Source organism: Podarcis pityusensis, assembly GCF_964106645.2.
Source record: "Podarcis pityusensis genome assembly, chromosome: 1".
Taxonomy (NCBI): domain Eukaryota; kingdom Metazoa; phylum Chordata; class Lepidosauria; order Squamata; family Lacertidae; genus Podarcis; species Podarcis pityusensis.
This window is the reverse complement of record NC_138028.1, coordinates 81,926,926-81,945,877: the sequence shown is the minus strand read 5'-3', so window position 1 is coordinate 81,945,877 and position 18,952 is coordinate 81,926,926. Positions and strand designations below refer to the sequence as shown.

The 18,952-nt window shown below is 41.0% G+C and overlaps 1 protein-coding gene and 1 long non-coding RNA gene across 2 annotated transcripts; one reads left to right on the top strand and one right to left on the bottom strand.

The window, feature by feature from the left end:
* Positions 1-1,831: 1,831 nt before the first annotated feature.
* On the bottom strand, positions 1,832-6,898 carry LOC308472877. The gene is made up of 3 exons (XR_013983798.1): positions 6,680-6,898; positions 3,278-4,204; positions 1,832-1,888 (listed from the first exon to the last, which is right to left on the bottom strand). It is a non-coding gene; the product is annotated as an uncharacterized lncRNA (long non-coding RNA).
* A 121-nt stretch (positions 6,899-7,019) lies between these two features.
* LOC308472849 (membrane-spanning 4-domains subfamily A member 15-like) lies at positions 7,020-18,344 on the top strand. The gene is made up of 7 exons (XM_080998099.1): positions 7,020-7,191; positions 10,161-10,333; positions 10,564-10,683; positions 11,755-11,811; positions 12,449-12,601; positions 14,953-15,072; positions 15,484-18,344. Exons 2-7 carry the CDS (start codon positions 10,163-10,165, stop codon positions 15,490-15,492), a joined length of 630 nt encoding a protein of 209 aa, XP_080854225.1. The 5' UTR covers positions 7,020-7,191; positions 10,161-10,162; the 3' UTR covers positions 15,493-18,344.
* The last annotated feature ends 608 nt before the right edge of the window (positions 18,345-18,952 follow it).

Here is an 18,952-nt window from a genome sequence, read left to right as displayed (position 1 = left end):
CCCCCTCCCTACTGTAAACCTTCCAAAACAAGGACGGGGAAGCCAAGGTCCAAAAAGAGTTATATTGCTGATAAAAACTAAGAATTCCACGATGGGGAACTACAAGAACTGTGCTGGAGGAAGAATTGAGGGAGAAGGGAAACGTGACCCCCCCCCCTGGGAACCGGGGTGATTGAAGAGAGAGCCTGGTGAAGAGAGTCGGAGATTTTGACAGCTGTCAAAGTAGCTGTCAAAGTCGGAAAGCAGAGAGGATTTTATTATGAGAACTTTGCTGGTTAAATTTGTTACAATTTGCTATAACCCGTTAAAACTTGGATACAAAATGGCGAAAACATGGATAACAATCGGACTTTTGGACTAGAGAAAACAAAGTTACAACAATCCCCCTAGAGGAGTTTCGGGACATTACAAAGATGGTTGTAAGTGGAAAAATACTATTGGAATTTTACAGGACTGGTTATCTTCTGGGAAAGCTGCAAAACGGAAATAATATTTTGTCTACAGGGTGTTCAGTTAAAGGAGACAATAGAATTTTCTATTGAAGAAAGGAAGGGACTGAACGCAAGTTTTTGTTCCTGAATAACAATAATCCCTGCAGAGTTACTAAACTTCTGAATTAGAACGTTTCAGCAGCGGAACAAGAGGAAATTGGACTACAACTTGGAAAGAACAATGGGGGGAGTTTTATTAAAGATTTGAAGTTAAATGTCTTAAAAAATAATTATAAAAAGAAAAAGCCAGCAAGGAGTTGGGGGAAATAGGTGATTTATGGACTTTAAGAATTCCAGGCAGATAACATGGTTTGGTGGTCAGGGGGAAATTAAACCGGGGACAGGGGGGGGAGAACTAAAATCCAAAGGCTTGTCAACTTTTTTTTTTCTGAACTGGCTCTTTTTCACCTATTATATTTTTATTTCTTATTTCTTATATTTCTATTGTGTGGGGTGTCCTTATCTTTAAAAAAAGGGAAATTGTGGAATGAAAATGGGGTGGGCCCTGGGGAGAAACAAATTAAGTTTTAATTAGAACTGAGAGCTTGTGGAGCCAATAATATGAAAGGGGAATATGGTAGGGGTGGGGGAAGGGGGGAGTCCCGGAAAGTGGATGTATGAAAATAAGGCTTTGAATGTACTTTAATCTTTACTTTCTGTATTTTTGAAAATCTTAATAAATATCATTTAAAAAAAAATAAAATAAAAGGCTCAAACATGTTGTAGGGTGTGCATCATCCACCTCAAAATCTTAATAAAATAAAATTTTATTGTTGTTATTGTTGTTGTTAATATCCCTTCATCCAAAGATCCCAGGGTGGTGTGCAACATTAAGAATATAACTTACTTGGCATGTATATTTATGGTATGAGAAGACGAAAGTGCATAAAGGGTTTTTTAATCACTTGGTAAGACTATCAATTTATGGTGTACGGGGAAAATATAAAAACCTGTTAGAGCAGAATACACCATGGTGGCTTTCCCCATTGGAAGTAAGATCCTTGAAAAAAGACTAATGCAAAAAGTGAATGGGCAACCTATAAAGAGTTGCTCATGGAAGTAGAACAACAAATGAAACTGAAAAGCTTTGAGGACATAAGACGGTTAGTAACGGACTGGTTGCAATATCACCAATTAAATAATGTGTTTAAAATGGATAAGAAAAATGGATTTAGTTAGGAAATTTCAAGGTTTGAAAAAAAATTATTGGAAAATAATATGAAGTTACTTTCTAAAATATGTAAATTGTTACTAGGGTGGCATACTAAGGATGAAGAAGTTAAATCAGTAATGATACAATGGGCACAAGATATTGGGCACAATATCCAATTTTCATCTCGGGAAAAGTTATGGAGGGATGAATTAAAATTTACAGGATGCTGTGCGTTGAAGGAGAACTATATGAAAATGATATATCGGTGGTATTTAACACCTAGAAAATTAGCTAAGATGTATAGAACTGCTTCAAATGTATATTGGAAATGTAAGGAGAAGGAAGGCACATTCTACCACATGTGGTAGACATGCAATGTAACAAATGTATTCTGGGAAATGATATATAATGAGTTGGGGGGAAATGTTTAAAACAACATTTGTGGAAAAACCAGAGGAATTTTTACTAGGAATTTTAGGTGCAGAGATACCAAATGAGCAGAGACGATTATTTATATATGCGACAAGAGCAGCGCAGATACTACTGGCCCTGAAATGGAAAGAAGATAAAGTCCCGACCAGAGATGAATTGCTGATGAAAATGATGGACTACGCCGAAATGGTGAAATTGAACGGGAAAATCAGAAACCAGAAAGAGAAGAACTTTAAAAAGGAATGGGAAAATTTTATATTGTACATAAGAGAACACTGTAAACAACTAAAAACTTTGGTAGGATTCGAGTAACGTTTGTAATGTACTAAAACTAAGGTAAAGGTGTTTTAAATAAGAAAAATAGAGAAAATTAGTGAAGCAGTGGGAAAAGTTTGAAAATGGTAACCATGGAAGGGTGGAGGGGAGTCAAGGGATTCAGGGAATCCTAAATGATGGTGGTGTTTATTGTTTGAATTTAAATTTGCAATGTAAAACTCAATAAAAAGGTTTTTTAAAAAGAATATAACTTACTCAGCATAATAATACACAGCATAATAATAACAGCCCGTCCCCCATGTAATAGGTCATAGATTATTTAATGGCTGAAAGCCTGGGTAAAGAGAAATGTTTTCACCTGGTGCCTAATATATTTGTGTTTCCAGTTTAGCCTCTGCCTTATCTTTATGCAAGCAAACTGCTTAGAAGGGTGTTTTTCTACAGCATAGATTTCCTTGTTTATTTGGGCAATCAACAATCTTGTTAAATAAAACAAAGAAAAAGAAATCAGTACAAATGCTCAACAAACAGGTCATCTGAAGAAGCACTCAACATGACCCTGAAAAAATTTCATTGTTTGTTCAATAACAAACTTTTCCCCCAGTCACTAAATATTGGGAAGAAGTAACCATCTTTCTTGTGGTTTCCTCCGTGAGTTTCACCATCTGAATTACAGCTAATGATTTCTAAGAAAAGAAGTGCAAAGGAAAGCAAGTGATTTGAAACCCTTCACTTCTGCATGGGACAGTTTTGCAAGAATCAAGTCTGCAATGTGAACTCAGTAATCCAGCAGAGAGAACTGCTGTTTGGCAAGACAGACCTCCTTTTCCTTCTCCTGACACATGGATATATGGGGGGGAGCAGGCAATTGGCCATTTAAGTATTTTTTTTTATTTACTTGATTTAGGGGGCCTTCCCTGGCTACATCCATGTCCTGACACCTGTATCCCAGTGCATAATGGATATTGGGGAAAAGGTTGTAGCAGAAAGAAGGCCACAAATCAAGGACGACCCATCGGAATTAGCAGCCACAAGAGGAACACAGTAACAGTGGATTTAAAGAATGTTGCAAAGGATTCTGGGAAACACATTTAGCAAGTTCAACGGCTTGGGTCTTTTTCAGAATGAGGATCAGAAACTTGCTTATTGTTTCACTTCCCCTCTCTCTCCCTTCCAACTCCTTCTTTTTGTACATTTCTTACGAAATCGCTAATGACTCTTAATGACTATTGCTTTCCAACTCTCCTCTTTTGTTGCGCTATCTGCCATATTGATGTGGCTGCATGCAGGTGCCTGCACACCTATGCAAGCATGTGAGAGAATAAGCCTAGGCATGTTTTACTCCCAAGTAAGTCCTTACTTTCTCCTGTAGGGCTTACACCCTAATAAGTGCAGTTAGGATGTGCTTCCATTAAACAGATGAATTATATTTCTTTTTAAACTTTAATAATTATTGCTAGATTTTGCCTCTGGTAATGACACACATGACGTAACAGGCTGTATGTAACAGTATAACTTCTATTTCAAAAAACAATTCAACATATCATGCCACAATATGTAATTCCATAGACCAAATTATCATATGAGTGGAACATATTCTGAGAGATTAAAGTCCAGTGGATTGATCAGGAGATACAGTCTATTCAGTTCTTATATTAGCAATAACCACGATGTGGAATGCTTATTTCAATCTTGTAGTGCTCCACGTGTCGATACTTTTGAGAATTCTAGCATTCCTTGCAAGTAGGTATCAGATGAAAAACTTGAAAGTATGGCACATGCAGAAAATAAGACAAGGATTCCAGGATAATTCCTTGTTTCGCCCAACCGGGCTTCGTCAGCCGTGCATACTCTGGATAATATAAACGAACATAATGTAATGTAATTTTATATGAAACTAAGTAACAAAACATAAACAATAAATTTACATACTATATTCTTGTGTACCAGAAACATGGAACATAATGGATTCAGTCATCCCAATAACTGATCAGAAGTTTCTTTATATGATTTTACTTGCCAATCCATAACTGTAGGGATCTCTGCTGATTTCCATTTTTGAGCTATCAATACCCTGGCCGCCACCGTCGCATATTGAAACAATCTCTGATCTTCCTTTTTAATTTCGTCACCTATTATTCCTAACAAAAATGCCTCCGGTTTTTTTGGAAAAGTATATCTGAAAATTTTCTTTAATTTGTTATAAAATTATTTGAATACGCAGAATTAGCAAGAATGACGCATAAAATTAGACACCAAGAAGGTACAAAGTTTATTGCAGAATGGAGTAAATTTGTGACATATATTGAAAGTAATTGTAGAAATTTAAAAACTACAGTAGGCTTAACATAAACCTTGTGACGTGTACATAATTGGAACAGAAACTGTAAGAGTAGAAGTATACCAAGAAAACTGCAACGGGATAGGAAGGAAGTCGAGGCATGATCCAACGCAATGTAAATAAGATGATGGTACCAAAGAATGATTGTTAAGAGTGTTTGTTTTACTTTTTGATTGTTTGTTCTGGTTTGTTTTCTGTTTTCTGTTTAACTGAAAATCTCAATAATAATAATAATAATAATAATAATAATAAAAGTTTCTTTATATGAAGAGAGGCAATATTGACTCCAACTGTTCATAAAAAACGAGCATGTGCACATATCATAGAATCATAGAATTGTCCCTTGGAAGATGCTCACGAGGGTTATCTAGCCGAACCCCCTGCAATGCAGGAATCTTTTGCCAAACGTGGGGCTTGAACCCACAACCCTGAAATTAAGAGTCTCATGCTCTACCCCCTAAGCTGTAAACATATATCTTATTTTGTCCTCTTCTTTGGTGATCTTTAAGTGGCCGTCCTATCCTCCACTTGAGCCCTTAAGCCCTCAAGAAAAAGAAGGGACCTTTTATCAGAGAAGCATTTTAAAGAAAAATTTTAAAAAATTGGGAAATGATATATAATGAATTGAAGAAAATGTTTAAAATGACATTTGTAAAAAAAAACCCAGAAGCATTTCTGTTAGGGATTGTAGGACAAGACCTGCCAAGGAAAACAAAGAATTTATTCATGTATGCTACAACAGCGGCAAAAGTCTTGATAGCACAAGGATGGAAGAATGAGGAAACCCCAATAAAGGAACAATGGCAAGAGAAACTGATGAGCTATGCAGAATTGGCTAAACTGACATACAAACTGCGAGATAAGGACAACTGTGACTTTAAAGAAGAATGGGAACTTTTTACAAATTACTTAAAAAGACAGCAAAATGAACTGCACTCCTCTACAGGCTTTGAATAAACATACACAAATTTATTGATCGATAATATGGTAGATAGATAAGGATCTATACAATTCTATAATATGCAGAGAATAACGTTTGAGAAATCAGAGAGAAGAGCTGAGGGAAGTCTTGGGGGGGAGGGTATATTGGGGAGGGGGAAAGGGGGAAATAATGAATATGATATGTTTTTTACATTTTGTTATGTTGAAATTGGAAATAAAAACTTTAATAATAAAAAGTAGCATTGAATCATTCGCTATTTTTGCTGTGCTTTCTCTCCCCCCCACTCTTCATTTTTTCCCTCCTCTAAATTTCTAGGAAATATCTTTCCTTTTTCCATGGTTTGAGCAATTATTACATGAGGCAATCCTCTCAAGTTCTTCATCGCACCATACTTTTAAAGCACCACAATACCACTCCTATTCCCCTCAGATAACCACTATTCCAAGAGTTCCTGGTGAACAGGGATTGACTGTAAAACCACTCTGGAAGCTTGGGGCACACACCTATGACCTAAAGTTGCCTCTGAGTATATTAAGATGACAGGTGCCTGAAGTCTCATGGGCTCTGTGGCTGCATGCACACGATTTACTGAAAGCACATAGCTTTTCCCAAAATAATTTGGAGAACTGTATTTGAACTAGGAGTTGTAACTGTGAGAGGTAAACCACCATTCCCAGGATACTTTGCATGGGGATCAGGTGCTTTAAATATACGTTGTGTACACAGTGTGCCCAGCCACCCTTTAAGCAAAGTAAAAGAAAGAAAGAAAGAAAGAAAGAAAGAGAATTTTAAAGGGAGGGATTAGACAAGAAATCCAGAACCCTGTTCCAAAGACTCTGGGCCACATCCTAACAATTCCCAGGGCTGCAGCCTTATGAATTATATCAATTTTTGTAAACAATTTTGTTCTTGAATAACAGCTCAGAGTGCGTGGACCAAATGCCTCTAGTTCAACTCTCCATCCTATTTAGGAACTCCTTAGGGAAGACCCTCTCAGCCTCAGCAACCACGAAGCTCATCTGCAACTTGAGGATAATACTTACCCGACCTTGCAGGGCTGCTGCTGCAACAATGACTTTAACAATGCACGAAAAGCATTTTGAACGCCCTAAAAACAACATCTGCGCACCTTTATCGATGCTAATAATGTTGCCTACCGGTAAGGTTGCGTCCCTCTCTTTTTCCTCACTCTATCCCTCTCCAAGCCCCCGATTTTGACAAAGCTATAATTGTAACGGTTCTGGCAGGTAGGCAAGAATGTGTTTACTGCACAAGAACTCCGGGAGCAGAAAAGCAGTTCACGAACGCCAACTATCAGCTCCATTCTGCCCCCTGCTGGATCCTGGCCATTCGTTTCCAGGGAGAGAAAGGCAGGCGAAAGCTAAGCTCTAGGAGGATCCCTCGCGACCATTTGCACGGGAGACACCAAGAGAGAAGCAGAGGCGGTAAACATTATCCAGACACGGATCCTTGCTTCCACAGACGCGCCTTCCAAAAGGGCGAGACCAACCTTTGCAAACCCCTCATTTTGCAGGCGAGCCCGACTTCATCGCAGGTGAGCTTGTCCTCCTGTTTGCATGCCCTGCTCCAACATGAGCGTGCTTTGGGGGGGGGGTTGGGGGAGGAAAGAGTGGTAGGTGGGGGGTAAATCTGCAGCTTAGTGGAAACCCCAAAGCAGGAGGGAAGTGTGTGCATCAGATACAGTTGAGGAAACGTCCCCCGCCCTAAAAAGAAGAAAACCCACAGGAGAATTTGACAGCTCGTGAGAGAATCAATTCCCGTCTTTGATCAACGCTGCCTTTTAAAAAAAAAAATAGACTGCTCCACATTTGCTTCCGAAGCAGCCAAGGGGGTTGCGGTAACTTAAAGACGAGTAACAAATGTATTCTGGCAGAAGCTTTCGTGGGCTAGAGTCCATTCATCGGATTCGTGAAGTGTTCTCCGTAGTACATGGGGGAAGAGCATAACAGTGAGGTCACAGAGAAATACAAGACTGGCAGTCCAAACAGGGATAAGTACGTAGTTAACCGTGGCCATTCACAAAACAGTTGTTGATGGTAATGCATTATCTCGACATGGACAAACTAATGAATCACAGGCCGTTGTTTTAATGAAGAAAAAAAATTAAACAGCATTAAACCTCTTAATGACTTGTTGCCTCCCTCTGCAATTCCTTTGTTCAAGGATGGACATTTTAAAATCAGTTACAAAGTGGTTGAAACGGCCACCCCCAGTTTTTAGATATTGCCGTTACTGATGTCAGAATTGTGTGTTCTTTTGCTTGGAGACTGACTTGTTTGTCTTATGTAGAATGCAGAAGGGTATTTGCTTCTGTGCTGATTCTCTGCTTGCTTTTGTCCAGTTTCGTAACAGTCCCCTTGTCAAATCACCCTCCTTTTGTGCCATGTCTTAGTCACCTCATATAATTTGAAGCAATGGCAGGGTCTTGGACAGGTGGGTTGTTGTCATAACCCATTTCTGGGTTGCACCCCAGTCTGAGGAGGTCTGCACCAGAGAGATCAATGCCTTTTTAAAATGTTGTTTAAAACACAGAGGAAGAAAGAGAGTAGAAGAGCGACTCAAGAGTGTCAGCATTTTGTACCAGAATTTTAGCTTTGCGCATTTAGGCTGTGTACGCATTACCAGCTTAAAACACAAGTACATCCTTCTTTAGGTTCTCCCCCTCCCCCCGCCGCCCAATTCTGATCTATGCAGGTTTGAGGGGGAAATGCATCAAAATGTAAATATTTCATTTTAAAAAGTGCAAGATAGGTGTGGACTTTGGTTAATGTTGTGTGCCTGTCACTTCCCAAATCAGCAGAGGTGGTATATACTGGGTGCAGTGTGCACACAGTCTTAAAGTTCTCTGTAGACCTGCACATTTTGATTTCATCACCATAAGTGAAAGGGTAACAGACTTTTTAAAACAAGTGAAAGTTGAATATTCAGGCTGTACTCAGTCGGAATATCCAACAAGAAGCCGGGTGTGCGCTTCTGGCCCCCACCCCCACCCTGGCCACTCTTGCTTGGTTGCCCTGACGGATGACCTCGGGGAGAGAGTCAGGGAGTGTGACCCTGTTGTTCCCACCACATTTCTCAGCTGCCTTTTGATACCATAGCTGCAATATTGGTGTTGCATACATATCACTGAAGACAGCTGATGCACAAATGTTTCATGCATGCGCATTACTGTGGAAATTGCCTTTACGAAGAAACCTTTGGGGCAGCAACAATGGCAGGAAGAAATATATAAATTGGTCCCCTTAAGATGTCACAGGGGTCTGCTTGCTAAATCAGCATTATTTCTTTAATGTCACTCATGCAATTGCTCATGTGTGCAAATTGCTCCTCTGTCGGCTAGAGCTAGGCCCTTGGTGTGATGATGCTGCTCTTTTGCTCTTTCCTAACTTCTTGTTCTTTTACAATATGTTACCATCCCCTCTGGAACCAAGGGTGTTCCTGCTAGGACTGCAACATTAGAACAAATTGAGCAATCCCATGTAGAATATGGCGCAATAGGGAGGAATTAGTTATCATGATAGTTTTTAACCACAGTGACGAGCCCATCGTGGTTTTCGGTGAAACCAGAGAATGTTCTTGGGGTTAGCAGGGTGAGAGAGCACCAGTCATCCCTTGCGGCCCATATTTGGCCAGAGAAGGGGCTTCCAAGTACACTGGCAGGAGGTCTTCCTTTGAAGAATGTCCTTTCATGGACAACAGTGTCCGAAGCTGGCAAGTGAGAGTAAAACTGGAGTCTATTCAGCCTCTGTTAAAATGCTGAGCAGACCCCAAAGAAGGAACTGCTCTTGCTGCTACAGGTGAGAATGGAGGCCTCTTAGGTTTTTAGCGTATTTTGGAGAGGAGACGACATAAGAAACTCGTTACAATTCTTGTATATTAAATGATGCTCTCCAGAGTGCCCGCAGTGGAGCCATATAGCTCAGGGCTGCCAACCAGCAGCCTTAATCGGTTTGAGAGTTTGCAGGTGTAACTGAACAGAACCAGGAAGATAACACCTCCTTTTAGGTAAAGAGACGCCATCTACTCGTGAGTGCTACCAGTGCGTCCTGCGACAAAATGTTGCAGTGCAGAGTGCTCCTAGTCAAGGTGCCAGCCGCACCCTTTTTCAGGATGCTGCATTCTGTCTCACCTGCCGACAGCCAGGTATCATTCTGTGTCCACTGTGTCTGCTTAGTCCTCCTTTGGCTGGTCATTTTGGGGGCATGGGAGAGCAAGGGGTCCTTATTAGAGTTTTTTGTGCTTCTGCAAACCTCGAGGTTCCCTTAAGCCTCCTGCTTTTGTGCGAATGGTACCATCTAGGCCACATAAGTATAGGAACTTGGAGGATGAGTTGCCTAATATGTATGGAACATAGCTCCCACTGCAGACTGGTGGTGCCAGCAGAGAAGGGGCATGGCGCCGTTCTGTAGAGAGCATACATGTGCATGTCATGACCAGCCTCTGGTTCCGCCTTGTTCTGCTCATCCCCTGCTTACTAAGTCCATTATCCTTTCTTTTGTCCAGAAATGTCCACCACTGTGACAGAATGCGGAAACGTGAGGATCATCTCAAAAGTCGTTCAGCCAGGCCAGCAGGAAGCAGGCACAACAAATACGTCAGGAACTACTGTCACTGTATCACACGGTGCATCAGCCTATAGCAAAAACACCAAGAATATGCTTCCCAAGGCCCTTGGGGTAAGGCCCTATAGGCTTATCAAACTAGGCCCAAATCCTGGAGGGACCCAATGTTCTGTCTCTATAAGGTAGCTTTCTATGTTCCTGATAGTGATGAGGGAGGTGATTAGAAACAGAACAATTGTAGGCAACACTAACATGTGGAAAAGGAGAGTGGTGGTGAAGCTGGCAAGGATTATAGCACTTGTCCACGATTGCTCATCCACAATACCATTGTTCTTCCCCTCCAGACTGTGCAGATCGTTGTGGGGGCTATAGAGATATGTTTTGGAGTTGCCCTGACAGTAGCACAAGAAGATTCAAAGACCCTGACTGTGAAGAGTGGTCTCTACTTCTGGTTCGGGATCTTGGTAAGCAGACTTTGGCTGAGAGGCTTGGAGGCTCTTTCACCTACCAAAGCTTCTGGGGAGGCCTCTCTAATTTTAGACACAGAGACCTAGAGCCACAAAGAGGCTGAATCCTAAACCAAGGTAATCATTTCCCTTTGGGGTATCCATGTTGGTGTGTTGTAGCAAAAACAACAATGAATCGTGCAGCACCTTAAAAGGCTAACAGAAATATTATGGCAGAAGCTTTTGTGGGTTACAGTCCACAAAAGCTTCTGCCATAAAAAATTGTTGGTGCTTGAGGTGCACCAAGACATGAGGTACTCATCACCCCTGCCTGTGGCCTTATCGTCTTCCAAAACAACTACTCTAAGTATTCCCAACTTAAGAATGGAAAGTGAAATACTGGTGGACAACAAAAGAGGTTTAAAGACGTTCTCAAGGCAAATCTTTAAAAATGTAGTATAAGCACTGATAACTGGGAAACACAGGCCTGCAAGCACTCCAGTTGGAGAACAGCCTTTACCAAAGGTGTCGTGGACTTTGAAGAAGCATGAAAAGGGCTAAGAGGAAGGCATGTTTGGCAAACCCTCACTGTGATCAAATCCCACCCAGAAACCTATGTCCCCACGGTGGAAGGACATGTGGATCCAGAACTGGCCTCCACACGGACTCACTGTTAAGACCGTTTTCATGGAAAACAATCTTACTCAGCCACGAGTGATCGCCAAAGAAGAAAACTCAACACTCCTGCCTGTGGTCTGCCCAAGTGTTTGTTCTGCTGCAAATCTATTTGGGGAGATGCCATTCTGTCTAATAGGTACTTGCATCTTCTTCACAAATGACAATGTTTGTTTAGTACTCAAGCTTAGGACTCTTTACAGAGGTAGCTTTTGAGTTGGTTCACATGTTACTAACCTCAGTTGGTAATGTAAAAAAGCCTCTGGTTGGCGTGAGCTTAGGAGGTGGTGGGGTTAGAGAAGGTTTTGGCCTTTCTGACCAATGCAACCTGACTTGAGAGTCTCTGTGCTCTATTTTCTTTATGGAATGAGACTCAGCCTGGTGACTGTTCTTGGTTTTTCCTTCCCTGTGTAGCTCCTGATCTCTGGGTCATTGTTGGTAGAAATGGAGAAAAGAGATCTTCAATGGCTGGTAAATATTCTCCCGGGTATCTTTTTCGAAAAATTGACATGATAAGGGTATGTCTAAAGCTGTTGCCAATACGTCTTCAGGGTTGTTTGCTGGGCAAACAGATCCTTGGTTTGTTCTGGCCAAGGCCTTAAGAAGACAAAGCTCAAATAAAGATAATTGTTGTAATGGAGGCAAGGTGAAGTTGCTGAGAGGTGGTCAGGTTATTTTCGTAGGATATGTGAGTCAGTTTAATAATTCTCTAATACAATCATAATGTCTACGTTGTTGTGAGAAAGTCCAAATTTGGGACATTCACTGCAATGTATCACAGGCAATCTGCCTAGCACAGGGTGAGGAAAGTGTAGTCCTCCAAATGTTCTTGGACTACAAGTCCCAACATCCCTGACCATTGGCCATTTGGGCTGGGGCTGATGGGAATAACAACATCTGGAGGGCCACAGCTTCTCCATCTGTGGCCTTAAAAAAAACTTGTGAATCTTGGCAATCAGGGAAGCAAACTTCTAGAGCACAGGGATTGCTCAGGAATGCATATGTAGGGCTCCAAAGAAATCAAGGCTGTAAATTCTGAGACCAAGAGACATGGAAGTGATGTAATAGAGCAACTCTTGATTTATTTTATTTCAATGTACTGATATAGGTGAAAGCTAGTTCCGCTGCCAACTTGCTAGTTTGTGTTGCTGCATTGGTTGCTGTAATCCTCCATAGTACTGAGATTGCACAAACCCATCAACAAGGAGATTTGTGTGACAATTCTGAGATGCGTTATGGTTATTGCTTCAGTTCTCTTCAGGTAAGTTTTTCCCCATCTCTTCATGTGCATGTAGTAGCAGTCCATAATTTGCTAAAAGTCATCTGATTCAGCAAAGGCTTCAGGCATCTAGAGACTCTTCAGAACTGTTTTGTGCCTAAATGAAATAATTCTGCCTTACCATTGACTTATAGGAAACTGAAAATGGCTAATTCACAAGTGAGAGGCTCTACTAACCCTCACAAGACTTTGTCAGTGACCAACAAGGCGCATAAAGACATCCTGTCTCTGTCATTCAAGAGTGGGGATAATGTGATATCCCCTTTCCCTCTGATGTCTAGAAATGTATGTGAGGTACTTTTGTGAAAGAGAAAAATAAGAAGGGGGGGGGGGAGAGAGAGAGAGAGAGAAAGAAAGAGAGAGAGATCCTAGATTGGGAATCTGTGGTGCATTTAAGACAAAATAAAGGAAGGGCTTGAATCGTGCTAAAAGCTCCCAGTGGATCAAAATTTATTTTGTATAAAATTTATTTTTTGGTGTGATATTTTAGCACAATATGGAGACATATTGCACCTGTCTGTGGATTAGATGCAAAGAACAGCTGGCTGAATCACCTTTTCAACTTCAAACAAACAAAATTAAAGAAGTGTCCAAATGAGGCAATGAAATAATAATAATAATAATAATAATAATTTATTTATATCCCAGCCACTCTGGGCAGCTCCCGACAGATTAAAAACAGAATGAAACATCAAACATTAAAAACTTTCCTAAACAGGGCTGCCTTCAGATGTCTTCTAAAAGTCAGATAGTTGTTTATTTCCTTGACATCTGATGGGAGGGTGTTACCCAGGGCAGACGTCACTTCTGAGAAGGCCCTCTGCCTGGTTCCCTGTAACTTCACTTCTCACAGTGAGGGAACCGCCAGAAGGCCCTCGGCGCTGGACTTCAGTGTCCAGGCTGAACAATGAGGGTGGAGATGCTCCTTCAGGTATACTGGGCTGAGGTTAGTGGCAAGCTTGGAAAGAATAGTGGTGGTGTTTTATTGAGCTACTTAGTATGGGGTTGGCCTTGAAGAAATGTCACTTGGTGAAAAATGATGTAGCCACACTTCTAATTGGGACTTGCTGTATCAAGTGTATCATTCCAGCTGCATTGTTACCAAGTCAAGGTGGTGCTAAGCTGGGTCCAGGATGCCTGAAGGATCACTTCATCCCACAGCTGCCTGCCCATGTACACTCAGGTCTGCCCCTGAGGTCCATGTCCTGCCTGCCTTTCAGAGCCTTTTCAGTTATAGCACTGCTGCTTTGGGGTGACCTTTCAAAAGGGGGCTGCCTTAGCCTGAACTGTGCCTGTCTTTCAGCTGGAGATCAAAATCTGATGTTTTGAATGAGCTGTCAGGCTAGAATGGTGTTAACTGGATATGCTTTGGTTTTGATGTAGTTGTGCCATTTTCTTGATACAAATATATAGATTAAAAGTTATTTTGCATTGTCTTAACATACTACATCTCTTTGGGTCCTGGCGGATCAAAAGCATGGAGTATCAGTACTGAAAATAAATAAAAGTGAGCTTGTTACCGTTCCAGTAGGCACAGAAATAGGAAACATTCTCAAAGGGAAAATGCACTAGCCTACATAAAATGTAGTTGAGGGAAATAATTGATTGATGCCTGGCGGTTATAGTTCCTTAATTATATAATGTGTGTACAGGTCTCTTGCTATAAAAAAAAGACATAATGTACATGGTTCTTTGGATTTGAAGGTTTATTCCTCCCATGTTTTCCTGCCAAGGGTCCAGTTATTAAATCCTGCTTATGTGATTGGACCCCAAGTATCTGTTTTTTCTGGAATAAGGGTAGAAGATGGGCGGGGGGAGCGCCTTTGCAATCTTCCTAATTCTCAGGAATGAAGTTAAGGTTATTTAGGGATATTCCTAAATTATCCCTTCCAACAAGGTCTAGAACAAACATTTAATGGAAAGTAATGGAAAACAGTGTGCACACGACACTAGACGCAATCCATTATCTATCCTGTCCTTTCTTATGATGCACTTTGTATGCACTTTTCAGCTCAAACCAGCTTCAGTTGATTAAAAGGACAACCTGGCTGTGTTTTAAACTAGTCATGTGTACACAGCCTAAGTCAACCTTTCAACCGTTAGGCTTCAGCATGGAGTCCCTCTTTCGATTTGTTCACCTCACTGTCCTTGGAGGATTTTGTGTATCTTCTTCAGATCTTTCAAATCGGTGTTACTGAAAGAGACCTCACAGGACTTAGCTGCTTTGGAAGGTTAACTCTTGCACTTCCAAGCAATTGGGTTTTGATTGTGCTTTCAGTTCTGGAGCTGTATAAATAGCAACCCGTGCAACTGTTTCTTGCCTTTTCCCACAGGCGCTGATATATGGTCTGAACGCGGTGTTTATCATCTTTTCGGTTCTTGAACTGTGCATAGCTGTCGCTGCCCTGGTAGTTGGATCCAGATCTGCACAACAACAACTCTATCGGCAGATGGTGAGGGTGAATCCCTGCCTTTTTCTGTCACAGGTTTGCTGTGGCTGGGAAAAACCCACCCCTAAATCAACACTGTTCCTTACTCAGCTATGTGGAAAGAAAATCATAAGCTTGGTAGTAGCCTGCAAATTTCAAATGTGTTCTCTCCTCCCTCCCTGACATGGCTTTGAGTTATGCCCTTTTCCCATCAAATATTGAACAGAATCTGATCTCAGTGTAATAATTTCAATTTTTTGTGATCCTCACTTTCCCTCTTTGCAGGGATTTCAGTGGTACCTGACTCTCCCCTGAAAGGGCTGGCTCCTACATTTCTCTTAGAATAATGGAAGGAGGCAAAAGTTGTGTCTGGGTAGAGGATGGGTAAAGCTTGCAGAGAACAATTACCAACTTTACTCTTCTTGTTTTTTCCAGGCATCGTGATAAGGCTTCTCTTGGCACTTCTTGGCACACCATTTGCAGCAATTATAGAGGTCTCTCTTGCTTAGAGCTACGCAGCTGTGAACTTCTTGCAGATACTTCACCTTTTCCAAGATGGACTGCAGGAATCCTGCTAATCTCTTGCCTGGCTTTCTTTAGAAAGAGAAAACAAACTATAAACTTGCCTGTGACTCTCCTCTATGGGTCCTGCCACATAAGCTGAAAAGAAGGTTTTCCAAATCCAAGACTTCTCTTCACTTTTGTGCATTATCAAGAAAGGGAAATCTCTGTACCTTTTAAAAAGTTTCAATTTTGGGCCTTTCCTGTGTGTTCCTGGAAGACAACAGTCTGATCTCTAAATTCTCCTGGGTTTGGTGAGGAGAGAGAGCCCAAACAGATTGTCTGCGCTTATTCCAACATGAAATTTAGGTTTGTGGTAATGAAATGGACACTGTGGTGATGATGAGACTCATATAAGCACACACTATATTGGAAGGGAAAGTGCTGTGAATTTTTTGAGAAAATATCTAGCTCTTTGAGCTGGTTAGAAAACTGCTTGTGGATCTTCCTGCAGGGAAAACTGATGTGGGTTTTTATTGAATGCACAACACATATTCTTCCACAGGAACAGTTCACAGTAAATCAAGCATTCTCACACTGGAAAACATTTCATCAGCATCTCAGCCTGTCTGCAACCAGAGAAGAAAGATAGATTAAGTCTTCGCCCACATACCAAACGCTATATCCCTTTCATTCTTCAGGTTGCCCTGGTACCCGAATGCAGCAATCTTGTACACACCTGGGAGTACATCACATTGAACCCAATTGACCTCTAAGTAGACATGCATACAATTGCACTGTAATGCTGCAATCTTATGGACCCTTAATCTCGGAATAAATACCAGTGAAGAATGTGACTTCTTTCTGAGTGTATAGAATCAGGGGCAGTTAAAGGAAGAAGAACACAATGTTCTCTTTTACCTCTTCAGAGCACAATCAGACTTTCCAATGGGCTTCTGAGCCACAGCATGCAAATTGCTCAGTCGCTGGCATCTCCAGACAGAAACTACTGTCTGAAACCTTGAAAATCTGCTCTCAGTCACTTTAGACAATAATGAGCTAGAAAGGTCAACATTCTGACTGGTATGAAAAGCTTCCAATCTTCCTACATGTTGGTTCCCCTTGGTTCCCACAGCGATGTTTCTTAGACAGCTGAAAATCTGCCTGAGAAAATTCACTAGAGGTAAGATTACAATAGCTCACCTCTACTGTAACTGGGAGGCAGTTGCTTCATGAAAGTACTCAATAGATTATGAAGGAGATGCTGTTAAAAAAAAGTTATGCAAAAACCTCATCTGGAGGCTTAAAGGTTGATATTTGAAAGAGAGAAAGATCTGCTTAAATTTGTTTACTTTTGTTACATTATAAAAAGGGATGGGATCAAAGAGTAGTAAGATGCATTGATGATGTGTTGCATTTGTAACAACTGAGATGTTGACCAAAGTGCAATAGGTAGAACAGTGTGACACATTCCGTATTCATACCATGCAAACAAGTTTGCCAAAGCTTGTCCACATTGTGATATCATACAGTATTATTTCCAGAGGCAGAAAAAAATGTTTAAATCTTTGTGGGACAGTTTGGGCAATCAGCAGAATTAAGTCAAAAAGGCTGTTTCTGGGGGACAAGGTTGAATAGTTCTTCCTAAGGTGCTAGTTTTGTAGTTGCAAGGAATTGTTCAGTTTGGGGAGCATTCGAGAATGCCAGTGCTATCACCACTCTACATCCTAAAAGCATACCTACCAGGTAGGGAACGCGTAGCGCTGTGGTCTAAACCACTGAGCCCCTTCAGGTTGCTGATTGGAAGGTTGGCGGTTCAAATCCCCATGACAGGATGAGCTCTTGTTGCTCTGTCCCAGCTCCTGCCAACCTAGCAGTTCAAAGCACACCAGTGCAAGTAGATAAATAGGTACTGCTGTGACGGGAAGGTATACAGCGTTGCCATGTGCTCTGGCTTCCGTCATGGCAGCGGTTTAGTCGTGCTGGCCACATGACCTGGAAAGCTGTCTATAAACAAACGCTGGCTCCCTTGGCCTGAAAGCGAGATTAGCGCCACACCCTATAGTCACCTTTGACTGGACTTAGCCGTCCAGGGATCCTTTACCTTTTTTTACCTACCAGGATAGGCTTTATAACTTGATTTCTCAGTGAATTCACTGTGCTGGGTGTAGGCAGGCCATCCTCTCAGACATATTATTGTTATAGAAAAAAGAATTGCCCAGAGTCCATATAACGACTGTGCACACTTTAGGAGACATCATCATCATAATCATTATTATTTATTGGATTTATATACTGCCCTATACCTGGAGATCTCAGAGCAGTTCACAGAACAAAATCAAAATGAAAAACCACAAAATATATGATCAAAATAAAAACAGCCCATGCATTAGTTTTACTATTGTTATCATTTTTTTATAGCAGTGAAACTGAAGAGCAAGCACTTGTTTTAACAGAAAATACCAATCAAAGAGAGCCTTTCAATTTATAACCAAGTATGTAAAGATGAATTGTTGCATCAATTTAAAGTATGTATGGAAATAAGCTCCTATCCTAAACTACTGCACATTTTTTTATATATATATAACTATATTGCTGGCATTGTGTGTTTATCAGAATCTTTTTGTGCTTAGTCCAAATCAACTTTCTAGTTTTTATATAGTATCTCAGGTCTGATTATTGAATTGAATGTTGTTATACATCACCTGCCATGTGCCTTCTGCATTCAGACTAAAATATATTTGTCATTTGGTGTGTGAAGTGGTTTGTTAATAAATTTCAATGCTTCCCTGTGATTTGTTCTTTTATGGATGCTCGTGTGCAGGTTCTGCTACTTCCTTCTGTGGTGTTCAGATCTAGAAATGAAATGTTTACGATTAAAATTAGTGCTGCTGAGAGCTACAGTGAAAACTTTAGCTTACAGTCTCCACTCCTTTTTATCCTAAAGTAAAACAACTTGTAGATTGCAGCCAAATTCCCTTTGGATAAATAAATCACAACAGTCCCTTTAAGACAGTATGCATACAAGGGTTATCTACTCCAACCCCTGCAATGCACTGGAGGGTGTGTGAATGTGTGCCAGTCATCAAGGGCTATTTTATTTTTAAAATCTTTTTATTTATTTATTTTATTCATTTTTCGATCATTTCAATGCGCTGCAAGAAGGTGAACTTCCAACCCTTTTGAGTTCCATGTATTTCCGCTGCTGTTGCCCCGCATGTCAAAAATCACACCAAATACAACCGGAAACCGGAACTGTTGTTATGGAACGGGTAAGACCGCATCTCTTCGGAGCCGAAGGACAATTGGCCAATTGCGGTCAGATGGCTGTCTCCGCCCACGTTTCCCTCACGCGCCTGGGCGCAACAAACCACTCGCGTTGCTCTACGCATATACTCGAGGA